This window comes from Tupaia chinensis, unplaced genomic scaffold (genome assembly GCF_000334495.1).
Source record: "Tupaia chinensis unplaced genomic scaffold, TupChi_1.0 Scaffold141530_1, whole genome shotgun sequence".
NCBI lineage: Eukaryota > Metazoa > Chordata > Mammalia > Scandentia > Tupaiidae > Tupaia > Tupaia belangeri.
In genome coordinates, this window is record NW_006201391.1 from 300,326 (window position 1) to 315,992 (window position 15,667).

Sequence of the window (15,667 nt, forward strand, 5' to 3'; positions counted from 1 at the left end):
TGTGTCTCATATGTGTGTGACATGAGCACAAGACTCGTATGTAGCACGAGGCCACGCTAGAACAGAAAGAAGCCAAGGAAAGATGCGCCATCTTTCCAGGTCTGTCTCCTTAGTGGCCGCCAAGGGTCCTCCCAACTCTGGCGTTCTATGGACCATGGGGTTCCCCAGCAGTAAGTGCAGGAAGTGGAAGCATCCCCCTTGCAGGGATGGGGGGTGTGTGGGGGCTCTCACCTCCCCCGTTTTTGTAGCAGAGATAGGGAAACCGCCAGACGTTGCCTAAACCGATGATCTCCCCGGCCACTGACAGCACAAACTCCATCTTGTTGTTCCAGTGGCCCCGCTCCAGGGTGTCGTCTTCCTCCGCCTTTTCCAGGCCTGGGTATGCTGGGTTTGTGTCTCCATTACTGGTTGTGCCTGAGACCCTGCCGTCCATCCCACCTGGAAAATAAGCGGGTGCTCCGTGACTGTCAGGAACCCCGAAGGAAAGACCTCCTCCTCCCTTCACCAGCAAATCCCCAAGGCATCAGCACACTGAAAGAGGGTGAATTCCTACTCCTTGGGACCAGCAGAGGGCATAATGGTTGCATTCCTGGATGCCCATGTAGTTCACTGTGGTTCGAGTCCTGGACCCGGCAGCTTAAAACTCACGCTGGGCACATGTGCATGCATGCCCAAAATCCCAAGAGGAAAATGGAGGAGAAGGGATTATGGCATGGCCATCCCCCCGGGGGAGTGATTTCTCGCTTTCTGTCTCTCTGTCTCTCTGGTGAGAGCACACAGCCTATAGACAGGAAAATTTAAAAAATTTTTTAAAAATAAACTCTGAAAATAAATAAATCATTCCTAGTCCTACTCCCTTGTCTGTAGGCTCATTTCCTCCTTGGCATCTCTGATTGGCGGAGACTGGGTAACTGTCGATGAGAATATACATCCCTGCCCTACTGTAGGAAGAAAGCAGTGATATGTGAAGGACAGACTTCGCCTCCAGTTCTCGGGTTCTCTTGGGCGGGACTTGTGGGCATGGAAGGCGCCCCGGGGCGAAGTTCTCCTGGCACCCACGACCAGCCCTGTCTGTATTTGTATGTGCACTGGTTTCTGCCCTCTGAATGCTGGGTCCTTGGAAGGGCGAGTTCACCTACTCTGGCGAGTTCAGCTACCAGTCTGGAATTGGCCCTAACAAAATAATTGTGCCTGCAGGTGAAAGGTTTGCATTAAGGGTGTACATTGTTTATAAAGGCAAAAACTTAGACAGCACATGAATGTTTAAGAATGGTGGAGAGCTTCATAAAGTATAGCACACTCATACAGTGGATTACTCGGTGGTCATGAAAACTCACAGAAGCAAGTAAGCTGAAATGAAAGCGTTACTGTCCGGAGTGGAGCAGCAGGTGCAATGCAATCGTGCTTGACAAACACTTTATATTGGCATGCACTGGGAGATGGCGGGAGTCACCCAAATGCTTCTTGCTCAGCAGCTGGGCTATAGGAATATTTTTTACATCTTCTTCAAAGGACATGTCTTATTTTTGTACTATGAAAATAAAAGCCAATTTTAAAAAAATCCCACAGGGGCCAGCAGATGGCGTAGTGGTTGAACATGCTGGACTCCCATGTGGTCAACCATGGCTCAAGTTCCGGACCCAGTGGCTTGCTTTCTCACTTTCATGTTCTCTCTCTCTCTCTTTCTCTCTCTCTCCCTCTTGTTCTGTCCCTCTCTGGTCAAATTAAAAATAAATAAATAAATTTAAATAAAATCTTTTTTTAAAAATAATTATTTAATTTTATTTATTCTTTCACTTATTTTTTTGGGGGAGAGATTTTTGCTATAGGGTGCATGCGCTCACCAGAGAGACAGAGAGACGGCTTAAACCGAGTTTGATTTCTCTTAGCATGTATGACTATAAATACATGCAAGTATGTATTAAATCTAACTTGTACTTTATAGTTTGGCACTTAAATTTCTAATGAAAATGCTAGTTGGTGTTTTCCTATTCTTTATAATAATCTCTACCTGGTTTGCATGTGTGTGTTTTGGAGTGGAGTTGGGTAATAAATAGTAGCTGGAGAACAGCTTGGCAATAATAGAATCAGAATAAAAAAAAAGAAAGAAAGAAAAAAAATCCTTAGCTCAGGGACGTCACTCATTGCAATTGCTACTGCTTTATGAAATTGCTGTCATTTTCATTTCCTCTATTAAGTTACATCTGTCAAGCAGTCAGGTGTGTTTGAGTCCATAGCCAGGTGTTCTCTTCATAGATAATACTAGAAACATTAATACATTTATATGTTATGGGATTTCTATTTCTAGCCTCTGTTACAGGGAAGAGGACAACAGAAACAAAATAAAGAGCCAGCGTTTTAAACCTTGCACCACCACAAACGGCCTGTCTGGGCTGCGGTGGAGATGCAGGAGCAAGCCCGGCTGTGGCGCACCGTCGGTGAGCAGCTCCTACAGGCTGGCCACTTGGCACACATCCGTTTAACTCTCAGAGCCCTGAGATGCAGGGTACGGCTTCCACTGTGTGACAGCGCGGACACGGCGCTCAGCGAGCTTCCGAGATGTCCTGTTCTGTCAGTGACATCCCTGCCGCTTAAGACTCCCACGCCTAACATAAGCCTCTCCTAGTGACTCTGCCCTGGTGTTCTCCAGTAACCCCTTTTCTGGAGAAGGCGCCACATGGATTTTTTTTTCCAAGCCTCAAGAAAAACTCAACGCTAACAGAACTTTCCTAGCAGGAGCCTCTTATGGCCACAGACCACCTCGGGCTCTGCCTCCCCAGCAGAGCTGCCGGAGCAAGTCCAGAAAGGTAGAGGAAGTCAGGGAGACCAGACACCTTGGCTTAGACAACAAATTAGGGGTGGGCTACAAAGATATTCCGGGGCTAAGAAGGAGGAACTTGCCCCAGAGGGTTCCTCGGTCCTTTGGAGAAGGGTGTCTAAAGCCTTGGGCTGGTTCTGCCTTCCACCCCCTCGCCATCTGCCTGAGGGCTTTCGGTGACGGAGAGCCACCTCCGTTCCCTTGCTCGCCTTCCGAGACCCTAGGAGAGACAGAAGCCTTTTCCTGGGTGCCTCGGCCTCATCCTAACTGCCTCCCACGGGCGCATGAACTGTAGCTTTTCCTGGAGGTTGGTAAGTGGTTCTGGCGTTGGAGTGCATGTGGAACAGCGAGGGTGGCGGGCTCTACCTAGCTATAGGCGCAGCGAGGAGGGCTCCCGCTATGTGCTCAGTAGAATAAAAGGCACTCACACTTGTCTTCCCTTCGATCCTGTCACACAGTGGATCGCCGTCCCATTCCAGGGTTGACATTTACAAGCTGAAATGAAACTCCATGTCTTTCCCCCCAACCTAGGGTTCTCTTTTACACAATCACATGGTTCCTTAAGGCCACAACCACCCACGTTTCAGAAAGGCGAAAGAGAGCGCAGTCTTTGCATATGCACACGTGAGCCTCAGAAACGCATTTTCATACTGTCGCAAAGGCCTTGGGTTTTCTATGGATCCCACCATCCTGCAGTCAGAGACCCAGAGACCGACAGAAAGAGAGAATAAAATATCTCAAACCTTATGAAGCTGCTACCAGAGGTCCAGCAGGGAGAAGAATTATCTAAGGGGGAAGGGGAAGGTGCTGGCTATTTAAAGTGTGGTTGGAGAAAGCCTCCCTGGCACTTGTAATTCTAAACTTGGCCCGGCCCACATTCCGCCCTCCTGGCTCCCCCTCCCCTCCTCCTCCAGCCAGCCCTCACAGGAGAGATTTCACAGTGCAGGGGGAGTGCGTGCACACCCTACAGGTCAGGCCAGCTGCTGGCCAGTCTCCTCCTGAGGGACCCTGCCTTCCACTCCCTCCCGAGTACTTTTTGAATCAATAATAAAGAAAAGAAAATGCCGGGACTAGCGGTTAATATAATGGCTATGTCGCTGGACTCCCACGTAGTTGACAGTGGTTCGAGTCCTGGACCCGGTGGCTTAAAACTCACGCCGGGCGTGTGTGCGTGCATGCCCAAGATTCCGGGAGGAGAATGGAGGAGAAGGGATTGCGGCATGGCCATCCCCCCTGGGGGGTGATTTCTCGCTTTCTGTCTCTCTGTCTCTGTCTGGCGAATGCACGCACCCTATAGCAAAAACCTCTCCAAAAAAAAAAAAGAAAAAAAATGCCAGGATAATCCAACACTGAAGCAAATCTATCATTCTGAGGAGCCATCAGGTGGTGCGGTGGCGAAGGCACTGGACTCCCACATGGCTGAGCACAGTTCAAATCCTGGGCCCGGTGACTGGACTGTCCCCCAGGCACGTGTGCATGCCTGCCCAGAATCCCAAGAGGAGAATGGAGAAGGAACCGCAGTGTGGCCGTCCTCTCTGGGAGTGCTTTGTCACCTCCTCTCTCCGAGGAGCACACGCACCCTACCGCAAACAAACAAAAACCTATTGTGAACATTTTTAACAGAAAACGTTAGCCACGTTACCTTTTTTTTTTCTTTTTTATAAGTTTTTGCCTTTGGGTACATGTGTTCCCGGGAGAGAAAGAGAGACAGAGATAGTGAAAGGGAAAGGAAATACCCTTCAGGGCAGATGGCTGTGTCACAATCCCTTCTCCTCCATTCCCCTTCTGGGATCTTGAGCACGCATGCACATGTGCCCGGCGTGATTTTCAAGCCACCAGGTCTAGACTTGAACTGTGGTCAGCCAGGTGGGAGTCCAGTGGCATAACCGCTACGCCACCTGCTGGCCAACATGACCTTTACTAATGCGGAAGGTTCTCACTTTCTCGGCTTCCATCCACTGATTTCTACAGGGAGGGTAATGAAGTCAGGTTTTCTCGTAACTGTTCTGGGTTTAGCCCTGAGCGTCCTGGGTCCTGAGAAGCTCCTCAATCCCAGGGAAACCAGGCAATCGGACGGGGGCGGGCACAGGGTTAAAAGCATGTCCTACGTCCCAGGATCTCTCGTTGTCAGCCAGCTAAGACAGCCGGTCAAGTTATCGCAGACCCCAACCAAAACAATGACGCGAGAAGTAAGAATCAGGTGAGGAAGAGGTGAAGTCGTCACTGTTGAATGAGAAATGGCAATCAAACACGCCACGAAAGAAAGTCACTAAACTGCTGACATCGGTGATGGCACGCAGCAGAAGGACTGGTCCAAAGCCACGCACAGCATTGGGCCTGTCGGCTTCCTCAGTAACCAGCTAAGGAGCCAGGCTGAGGAGCAGCTCTCGGATGCAGCTCTTCCTCACAAGTAAACAGACAAAGCCAAGGCCCAGGCCGCTCATCAGCGAAGGCAGTGTCGAGAATGAGAAAGAAGTCATCGCAGGGACCTCGCTTGTCAGCGGCAGCGTAGGAGAGCAGAGGTCGTGGGGTCCGCGTGGGGCTGGAGGCCCGGGGCCGTCTAGCTCGGCCCCTGGCTGAAGTGTAGCTGGCGTGGTGCTGGAAGTCCAGGGTCTGAGTCCTGCTCCTGTCACCTTCTAGCTAGGAGGTTTTTTTAGGTTTTTGCCATAAGGCACATGCACTCACTGGAGAGAGACAGAGAGGGAAAGTGAGAAACCATCCCTGAGGTTCCCTATAACTTCTCTGGGTTTGGCCCTGAGTGTCCTAGGTCCCGAGAAGCTCCATACGCAATCCCTTCTCTCCCATTCTCTCCTTGGGATTTTGGACACGCACGCACATGATTTTCAGGCCACAGGCCCGAGACTCAAACCATGGTCAGCGATGTGTGGGTCAAGTGCCGTAACCACCGTGCCACCTGCTGGCCCCCAGCCAGGGTCTTGAGCAAGGTATTCTCATCTATAAAATGGGGGAATACACTGTCTTGCAAGATTGCATGAGATCCCAGGAGATTACAGTAGAGGGCCCCATACACAGCGAGGCCTGCAACGGGATAGTAGTATTTATCTTCGAGGGCTCATTCACGCGAGCCTGTAAGAAGGAGTTAGGGGGTGTGTGGAGGGGTAACTGAGAGAAGGGTGCCTGACATGACGGAGAGGAGAGGAGAGTAAAGCAGACGTTCTGAGGTGGTTTCTGTTTCTCTGCCCTGTCGTCCGTCCTTGGGGCAGGGGCAGGGAGCACACGATAATACATCGGGAGCTCCATGAGATGTCACCGTCGGCGCCAGCTGCCCCCTCCTCCCCAACCACCACCTGTCGGATTTAACTGTAAAACAACGGCATGCTGCCCAGCGCTGTGTCCCCAAATGCATGAGGATCGGATCCCCAGTTTGCAGGAGAGACTCTGAGAACAGGTCATCTCCAAGACGCTCCGGAGGGGCCGGGAGCTGCCGCTCTGGTGTTATGAAACGTTGGCCCTTTGTTTTTATTGGACTGCTGCCTACTACCACTTCGATTACCGTTTCAGTCCTCTACAAATCTTGGCTGTCCCCAGTTTTTTTTTCCCCTATAATGAGAATGGGGACAGTGGGTCTTTTGTCCTGTTTAAGTGGACAAGGTGGAATATAGAAAAGGTTTGAGCTAGGGACCAGCAGTTGGCATAATGGCTATGTCACTTGACTCCCATGTAGTCGACAGTGGTTCGCATCCCGAACCCAGTGGCTTAAAACTCGCACCGGGCGCGTGTGCATGCGTACTCAAGATCCCGAGAGGAGAATGGAGGAGAAGGGATTGCAGTGTGGCCATCCCCCCTTGGGGATGATTTCTCACTTTCTGTCTCTGTCTCCCTCTGTCTTTCTGGTGAGCGCACATGCCTTATAGAAAAAAATAAAATAAAATAAAATAAAACTCTTTTTAAAAAAAAGTTTTGAGCAGGACCAGCAGTTAGCATAATGGCTATGTTGCTGGACTCCCATGTAGTCAATTGCAGTTCGAGTCCCAGACCCGGTGGCTTAAACTCACGCTGGGCGCGTGTGTGTGCGTGCCCAAGATCCCGAGAGGAGAATGGAGGAGAAGGGATTGAGGTGTGACCTTCCCTGCTGGGGGGTGATTTCTCGCTTTCTATCTCTCTGTCTCTCTCTGTCTTTCTGGTGAGTTCACACGCCCTATAGGAAAAACCTCTCCAAAAATAAATAAATAAAAAGGTTTGTGCACATCATCGGTAGGTATCAGCGGCAGTCCCTCCGGACAACCCTGCCCCCACCAGGCTAGCAGGGATCAGGCAGAACCAGCCTTGCATCCACCTCGTGTTGCCATTGTCCTTTGGTCTCTGAGGTGCAAGGCCGAGAATGTCAGGAACAGGAAATACTGGAATCAGTATTCGAGCGCTGTTCCCCAAGAGGCTCCGAGTTTGAAGACCCGGGTGGCCGGTGCTTCTCAGACAGGAGTGTCGGAAGCACAGGGACGGTGGCGAGGCAGGCCTGCGAGGTCTTGCTTTGTATCATTTGGGTCCTGGGCATATGTAAATGGCCCGACCCCGTGCTATAATCCCTCACTGGTGCGTGTGTCTACTAGAACTGGAAATAAAGAACAAATAAACGTTGAAAGAGGCGCAGTCCATTTCAGAAACATTCCTGAGCAACGGCACTGCAACAACGCAGCTGTGGTGACGGACGCGGGGGTTTCTTTCTGGAGCTATCTAAACTGTGAGGCGTTCTGTTTTGTTCATTCCGGCTTCCTGCCGTGTCCGACCTTCCCGTCTTAGCTGCCCGGCGAGGACTGCGTGCTCCTGCCGCGGTTAGCTCTCTCCGGCAGGCTCTTGCTGTGTTGCCCAGGCCAGCCTCAAGCTCGCATCTCCTGCTTCAGCCTCCCGAGACTGCTGGGCTTACAGGCATGCGCGGCCACGCCCAGCCTCTAGGTTGGACTGGGAATCGAACCAACACCTCCTATCTGGTCCCGGCCTGTGGTGCAAGGTGCCTTAACGGCACACGCACTGTGATTAGGCCAAGAGGTAGTTCTGCTTAACCACAGGGGTGAGGAACCTCTCGACTTTTTTGACTCCTTTCGAATGTCACACTGGGGGGCAGCAGGTGGCATAGTGGTTAAGGTGCTGGACTTCCACATGGTCGACCATGGCTGGAGTTCCCAGACCCGGTGACTTGAAACTCACACTGGGCACGTGTGCACATTACCCAAAATCTTAAGAGGAGAACAGAGGAGCAGGACTGCAGTGTGGCCATCACCCCAGGGGTGATTTCTCACTTTCCCTCTCACTGTCTCTTTTTCTCTCTCTCTAGAAAGTGTATGCACCCTCCAGCAAATACCTAAAAAAAAAGAAAGAAAAGTTGGATAAAGAATATATAGAAACTCTCCACTATTTATTCAACTTTCCTGTAAATCTAAAATTAGTCTAAAATTAAGTGTGTTTTGTTGTTGCTGTCATTGGTTTTTTCGTTTGTTTTTAAACTAGCTACTGGGGGACAGCAGGTGGTGTGATGGTCAAGGTGCTGCATTCCCACATGGCCCATTACAGTTCAAGTCCCAGACCTGGCATCTTTTTTTTCTAACAGTTTTTTTTTTCTTTTTTTTTTTTTTTTGGAGAGGTTTTCGCTATAGGGCGCGTGCGCTCACCAGAAAGACAGAGAGAGACAGAGAGACAGAAAGCGAGAAATCACCCCCCAGGGGGAATGGCCACGCCGCAATCCCTTCTCCTCCATTCTCCTCTCGGGATCTTGGGCACGCACGCACACGCGCCCGACGTGAGTTTTAAGCCACCAGGTCCGGGACGTGAACCGCAGTTGACTGTGTGGGAGTCCAGCGACATAGCCATTATGCTAACTGCTGGTTCCCACCTGGCATCTTGAAAACCGTGCCAAATGCATGTGCATGTGAGCCCAGGATCCCAGGAGGACAATGGAGGAGAAGGGACTGTGGCATGGCCATTTCCCATTTCTCATCATCTTTCTCTGTTTCTCTCTGGTAAGTGCACACGCTCTATGGCAAAAGCTTAAAACAACAACAACAACAACAACAAAACAGTTACTGCACCTGCGAAGACTATTGTGGGTACCATTTCTGGCTTTGTTTTTGTTTTTTTTAAATCATATATATGTACTAAATATGTTTTTATACATATATACTTTACATTTTTTTCTACTGCTCTTTTTTTATGCTCTATCACCTTAACATAATATCTCACAACTATTTTCAGATTAATTTCCCATTTTACATAAAGCCCTCATCATGATATATACTATATATGTTTCTTTTTCTTTTTTTAGAGAGAGAGATTTTTGCTATAGGGCATGTGCGCTCACCAGAGAGACAGAGACAGACAGTGAGAAAGAGAGAAATCATCCCTCGGGGTATGGCTACACCGCAATCCCTTCTCCTCCAGTCTCCTCTCGGGATTTGGGGCACTCACACATGCCTGGTATGTGTTTTAAGCTGCTGGGTCCAGGACTCAAACCGCAATCAACTACATGGGAGTCCAGCAATGTAACCATCACCCCATCTGCTGGTCTAGTCGTCGTTGTTAAGATTACGGTTTACTCCCCGATGGTTGCCACTCAAGTGCTGTGAAAAACTCTGGGATGGGACATGTCACAACCAGAGATGTCACTGAAAACCTTGCAACTTTCACGTTGTGTTTGATTCTAGGCCGCATAATTAGCCCAAACTCTAAAAGCCCAATGTTGCAGCAATAACGTAGGATGGTAACAAAAAGAGCAGACGTCATCTGTGAGTTCACGCCAATATAAATAAGTCACTGATTAATGAGCTGCACGGGGGATCCCAGCCACGATGGCTCACGCGGGAGGGTGCAGCTGTGGCCGGGGCCACATGGAGGTACAGGTTCAGATCCTGGGCCAACTCAAAGGTCTTAGAGATCGTAGAGAAACAAAGCAATGACAAAGAGCAATAATCAGTCACTGCCCTTGCTAATGTTTGTGGAGCCCTCCCCACAAGCCGGGCACTGCGCTCAGCTACATGCACCGTCTCACCCGCCCTCAGAGGGAGCTGAGATACAGAGATCACTATTGCGACCTTAAAGCTGCGGAAACACAGGCTTAGCGAGAATTAAGCGCCTTTCTTAAGCCCACACAACTGGTAAGTGGCAGAGCCAGGAGGTAAACTCAGGTTTGTGGGGTTCTAAAGTCCATTACTTGGAACTACTATGCTACACTTTAACTCTAGGGATGAGGGGGGAACACAGGGGAAAAGTTAAAAGCCCAGCTCTAGTTCTGAGTTAGTTTTGACTATTGCTGGCCGTGGGGTTAAACATAACTTTCTTAGAAAAGAGGTAATAAAAATGACAAGAAAAACATTGCTTTCACTGAAATTCCAGCAGACTAAAAAAATATTAAGATGTAATTAGAAGATTCTTTCCTTTCCCGTTGTGTTCTAAAATCATTCCCTATTTCCCTGGCTTCTACTAAGGTAGAAAAATCAAAGCTTTTCTCTCTTTTTTAAAGAGAGATTTTTGCTATAGAGCATATCTGCTCACTGGAGAGACAGAGAGACAGAGAAAATGAGAAATCACCCAGGGGAAATGACCACACCACAATCCCTTCTCCTCCATTCTCCTCTCAGGATTTTGGGCACACATGCCCAGCGTGAGTTTCAAACCACCAGGTCCAGGACTTGAACTGCAGTTGGCCATGTGGGAATCTAGTGCCTTAACCACTATGCCACCTGCTGGCCCCAAACCTTTTCTCTTTAACTCCAGGAAAGTTACTGTAGTTTTTGTGTTAATGGCAGGTAGTTCCTCCCGTTTCTTGTTTGAAACTCAGGGTACAAAGGGCTTGCAACGTTTGTCTAACTGGTCTCAGCAGGAAGCTCCTGGCTAGTAAGCAGGAGTGAGCAGGAGCTCGGAGTGAGCGGAGAGGTTCCCAGCGCAGCGTGCACCCTGGAGCAGGAGCTCAGAGTGAGCGGAGACGTTCCCGGTGCAGTGCGCACCCTGGAGCAGGAGCTCAGAGTGAGCGGAGACGTTCCCAACGCAGCGTGCACCCTGGAGCAGGAGCTGGGAGTGAGCGGAGACGTTCCCAACGCAGCGCGCACCCTGGAGCAGGAGCTGGGGGCGAGCGGAGACGTTCCCAACGCAGCGCGCACCCTGGCGCAGCAGAGGGGAGGGCGAGCAGAGACGTTCCCAACGCAGCGTGCACCCTGGAGCAGGAGCTGGGAGCTAGCGGAGACGTTCCCAGCGCAGCGCGCACCCTGGAGCAGGAACTGGGAGCGAGCAGAGACGTTCCCAGCGCAGCGCACACCCTGGCACTACTGAGCCGTGGTGACAGGTAGGACAGAATGACATTTCTAAGGGGCAGCCTCAGTTGTGGGCCAATTTCTTTATCCTACACAGCACCACCACAAAAGCAGATTGATGATGAACAGGGAAATCTGTCGAGGTACATCTCATCTCAACTACTAATGACGCTTTTCCTAGCCCAGAGAGCGACAGGGGACCCAGAGGGAATGTGAGTCCAGAGCTCTCATCTGCCCTGCTTTTCCAAAACAAGAAAAACACAGGGCTCCAGCCAGCTGGTGGCATGGAGGCTAAGGTGCTGGATTCCACATGGCCAACTGTCCAGTTCGAGTCTCAGACCCAGTGGCTTGGAAGAAACTCCAGGTGTGTGTGCGTGTGTGCCCGAAGTCCCAGGAGGAGAATGGAGGAAAGGAATCGCAGAGTGGCCATCCCCCTGGGGGTGCTTTCTTCTCTCCCCCCTCCAGCTCCTCACTCCCCACAAGTGCCCTCGCGCTATAGCAAGTTAAAAGAAAAGAGAAAAAGAGCTCAACGGTGAGCGCCAGTGCCTGCCAGCCAAAGAGCACCAGGAGCACACCTGCAGGGAAACCAGCACGTGCCGGCCACGGCTGCTCGGCAGGCTGGGGCCACACGGGAGGCCGGGCTCTAGTTCCAGCCCATCCTACAAAGCTGGGCATGATGGGATGGGCCTGGGGTCACAGCTGCTCAGGAGGCGGAGGCAGGAGGGTTGTGACATGCCAGACCTTGTGTAAAACACCACGACCACAACCTCACACACACACACACACACACACACACACACACGCAGCAAGTCGTGTTTATTACTCATTGCAATGAGAGAGAATGCAAACACGATGCGAAGTCTGGGTAGGGATCTCAGTAAGAGGGTGTTGGCACGGATTTGTGACTTTTAATACATTTTTATTTCTTCCATGAGAGAAAGAGGGCACTGCCAACAGGGTCTTCACACTGTGACCCATCCTGCCCCCAGGCCAGATCATGGGCTACACAGTTATGTGTGCCCAGCATGCAGAGGGAGGCCCTGGGCCACAAACCCGGACCTTCCCGCCATGCATCCAGATGTGCCGCTGCTGTGCCATGCCTGGCCCAGCGTGGACTTACCAAAGGAGGAACATGCTGGGGGACTGCAGGTGGCTCAGGGAGCAGGGCTTTGCCCCACACTGGATGCTGCTGGGAGGGGCGGTCATTTTATGATTGGGTTTCTTTCCTTCTTCCTTTTTCAGTTTGCCATAGGGTGCATGTGCTCGCCAGAGACAGAGACAGAGAGAGGGAAGGCAAGAAATCACCTCCAGGAGGATGGACATGCCACAATCCCTTCTCCTCATGGGATCGTGCACATGTTCCCAGCGTATGTTTCAAGTCACCATGTCCAGGACTTGAACCGTGCCATGTGGGATCCAGTCGCCTTAACAGCCATGTCACTGACTGGCCCCAGTGATTGGGTTCTAATGGATCATATCTGGAATAATTCCACCATCAGGGAGAATGATGCGACGCTAAGAACAAGTCACTCACATCGGTCAGTGTGAGCTGTTCGGCCACTTTGGTGGCTTGGACAACGGTCACGTTTTTGTCTTGGCTCAGCACTCAGGTAGAAGCACAGAGTGGTCTTATTTGTGAACTGACCCTCATTAGCACAGCATGGCCCTTGTCTGATATGGACACGTGGAATCACGTCCCACAGATCACCAGGGCTGCGCAGTGCTTGTTTCAAAGGGGTGGTGTTGGTGCCGTTCTCGGCTGTCGGGCATGTGTCTTTCTCAGCCACCGTAGCCACGGCACTCAGAGAAGTAATCTGAGATCAGGGAGATCCAGGGAGAGGAGGGGACCTGCGCTTTTCCTCGGGGCTCTGGCCATAGGTTTTGTCCCCTTTCCTATATTCTCTGTCCTTCACAATAACCCAGCCCAATGCCCCTCACTCTGCTTAGACGTCTCCTCTACTCCGTCTGTCCAAACATTTTTTCTAGCACAGATTGACATCAGTCCATTTCCAGCCAATTCTGTAAACCTTTCTGGGAAGTAGCAGATGGCGAAACGGTTACATTGCTGGATTCCTATATAGTCAACTGCGGTTCGAGTCCCAGACCCGGTGTCCTGAAACTCATGCAGGGTATGTGTATATGAGTGCTCAAAATCCCAAAAGGAGAATAGAGAAGAAGCGATTGCAGTATGGCCATCCCCCAGGGGGGGATTTCTCACTTTCTGTCTCTCTGGTGAGTAAATGTGCCCTATAAGCAAAAAACCTCTCTGTAAAAAATAATAAAAGAAAACTTTTCTTAATCGGAACTCACAAAATATTTGCTGAGGATCTGGAGGAAATCCTGTTCTCGTGGGCCTTCTGTCGGCTAGGTTAAAAAGGACCGTGCAAGGCTGACCTCGTTAATGGGCAGCTAGCCCTGTGAACCCTCACTGTTCTGGGGACGGCCTGCTCACAGGGTTTCAGGCCGTGGCTGGGGCCCGTGCACACGGGGATCCGCGCCCGCTCACAGGGTTTCAGGCCGGGGCCGGGGCCCGTGCACACGGGGATCCGCGCCCGCTCACAGGGTTTCAGGCCGTGGCTGGGGCCCGTGCACACGGGGATCTGCGCCCGCTCACAGGGTTTCAGGCCGTGGCTGGGGCCTGTGCACACGGGGATCCGCGCCTTCTCACGGGGTTTCAGGCCGGGGCCGGGGCCCGTGCACATGAGGATCTGGTCCCACCTCTCTCCTGACTTGGCCTCGCTCCACTAACATATTCTTCCTTTCCAGACACTTTTCTCAAGGTCCCCAAAACATATCCTATTTGTCCCTGTGTCACCTGGCATGCCCTCATTTGTTCATTCACTCTTTTCAAGCCTGTGCTCTGAGATCCAGATCAAATCCTACATTCCCTTCTCTCTCAGCAGAACTTCTGCGGCAACCTGCCCCATCTAACTTAGAGGTCTACACCGTTCTTCTCTCTTATATCGTCCTCCCATTGGTTCCAGTAATGTGCGCTCCCTGGAGGGAAAATCCCTGTTGTCTTTACTTCTAGAGAACGCGACAGTGAACACCTACCCTGTGCTTACCATACCTTTGCGGGTTTATTGCTGTCAGGCTTCCCCTTGGGCGGCATTTACATGTGTACCAGGAGAGGAGAGACAGAGGCGAATGAATGTTCCCTTCTTCCCAGGTTACCTTCCAGGACAGAACGAGTGCAGCCAAAACCCGCAGTCCATTGTGCAGAGTGGGTATGTACGAGAGGTACGGTTTACCTGGGGAATGAGGGATGAGGGACTCTTCCCTGGAAAGTGATCTCCAGAACCGACAGTGCGTCAGCACCAGCACCGGCCAGGAGAGTCCGTGCAGGGCTCTGCACCAGCAGCCTGCTGCGTCTACACAGCGCACGCACTTACAGTACACTCAGTCTGCCCCACCAGGAGAGTCTGACCCAGTGTCTCTAGAGGAAGGGCCCATATATTGACACAGTTTTACTTTTTTTATGTAGTTATTTGAAGTTTTTGTCACAGGGTATGTGCACTCACCAAAGAAAGAGACGCAGAGACAGAAAGCGAGAAATCACTCCCGGGGGGAATGACCACACCACAGTCCCTTCTCCTTCATTGTCTTCTCAGGACTTTGGGCACGCACGCACACGCATCCAGCATGAGTTTTAAGCTGCTGGGTCCAGGACATGTACCGTGGTCAACTGTGTGGGAGGCCAGCAACGTAACTGCTATGCCTCCTGCTAGTCCCACACACTTTTTTTTAAGTTTTGTCATAGGGTGTGTGTGCTCACCAAAGGCACAGACAGAGACAGTGAGAGGGGGTGTGAGAAGTCACACACAGACAGAGACAGTGAGAGGGGGTGTGAGAAGTCACACACAGACAGAGACAGTGAGAGGGGGTGTGAGAAGTCACACACAGACAGAGACAGTGAGAGGGGGTGTGAGAAGTCACACACAGACAGAGACAGTGAGAGGGGGTGTGAGAAATCACACACACACCCCGGGATTCTAGGCGCGCACGCACATGTGCCTGATGTGATTTTTCAAGCCACCAGGTCAGAGATTCAAACCACGGTCAGCCATGTGGGAGTCCAGCACCTTAACCACCATACCACCCACTGGCCTTGATGCATTTTTAAATCTCCACAGATCTGGAGGCACAGTCAGGGCTGAGAACGCATAAGGCCATCCCATCAGAACTGCCTCTCAGACACACTGTCCTGAGCTCAGTCTACTACATACGTAAACCGTCTCCACACAGGGAGATTGCCCGGCCCACTCAGCGTCCCTTCCCAAGTCACGCGACCGCCAGCAATTAGTGCCTGGTCCTAACGCAGGGGTTCAGCTGCGGCTACCCAGGAGTCACCCAGGAAGTACTGAAATGTTACTGACGTTTGACTCCTACCCTAAAGGTTCTGCTTCAGGTGTTGAGATGCAGCTTAACATGAGGATTCTCTAAGAAGCTCCCTGGGTGTCTGTAATGGGCAGATAAATTTGTAAACTGCCGTAGCCTAAAGCCTCCTACTCCTCCTAGTTAACGTTTCATTCTGTCTTCAGGGAAGATGTCTTATAGCCAGTCCTTTCTTTTTTTTTTTTTAAAGAATTATTTA

General features: G+C 51.1%; 1 protein-coding gene across 1 annotated transcript in view; it reads right to left on the reverse strand.

The window, feature by feature from the left end:
* LOC102476442 (sodium- and chloride-dependent GABA transporter 2) overlaps positions 1-3,602 on the reverse strand; it is a 49,404-nt gene extending 45,802 nt beyond the window's left edge. The window contains 2 exon segments of the mRNA XM_006163250.2: positions 232-438; positions 3,562-3,602. Coding sequence (XP_006163312.1) covers positions 232-433 — 202 coding nt within the window. The 5' untranslated portion in view covers positions 434-438; positions 3,562-3,602.
* Positions 3,603-15,667: the final 12,065 nt, after the last annotated feature.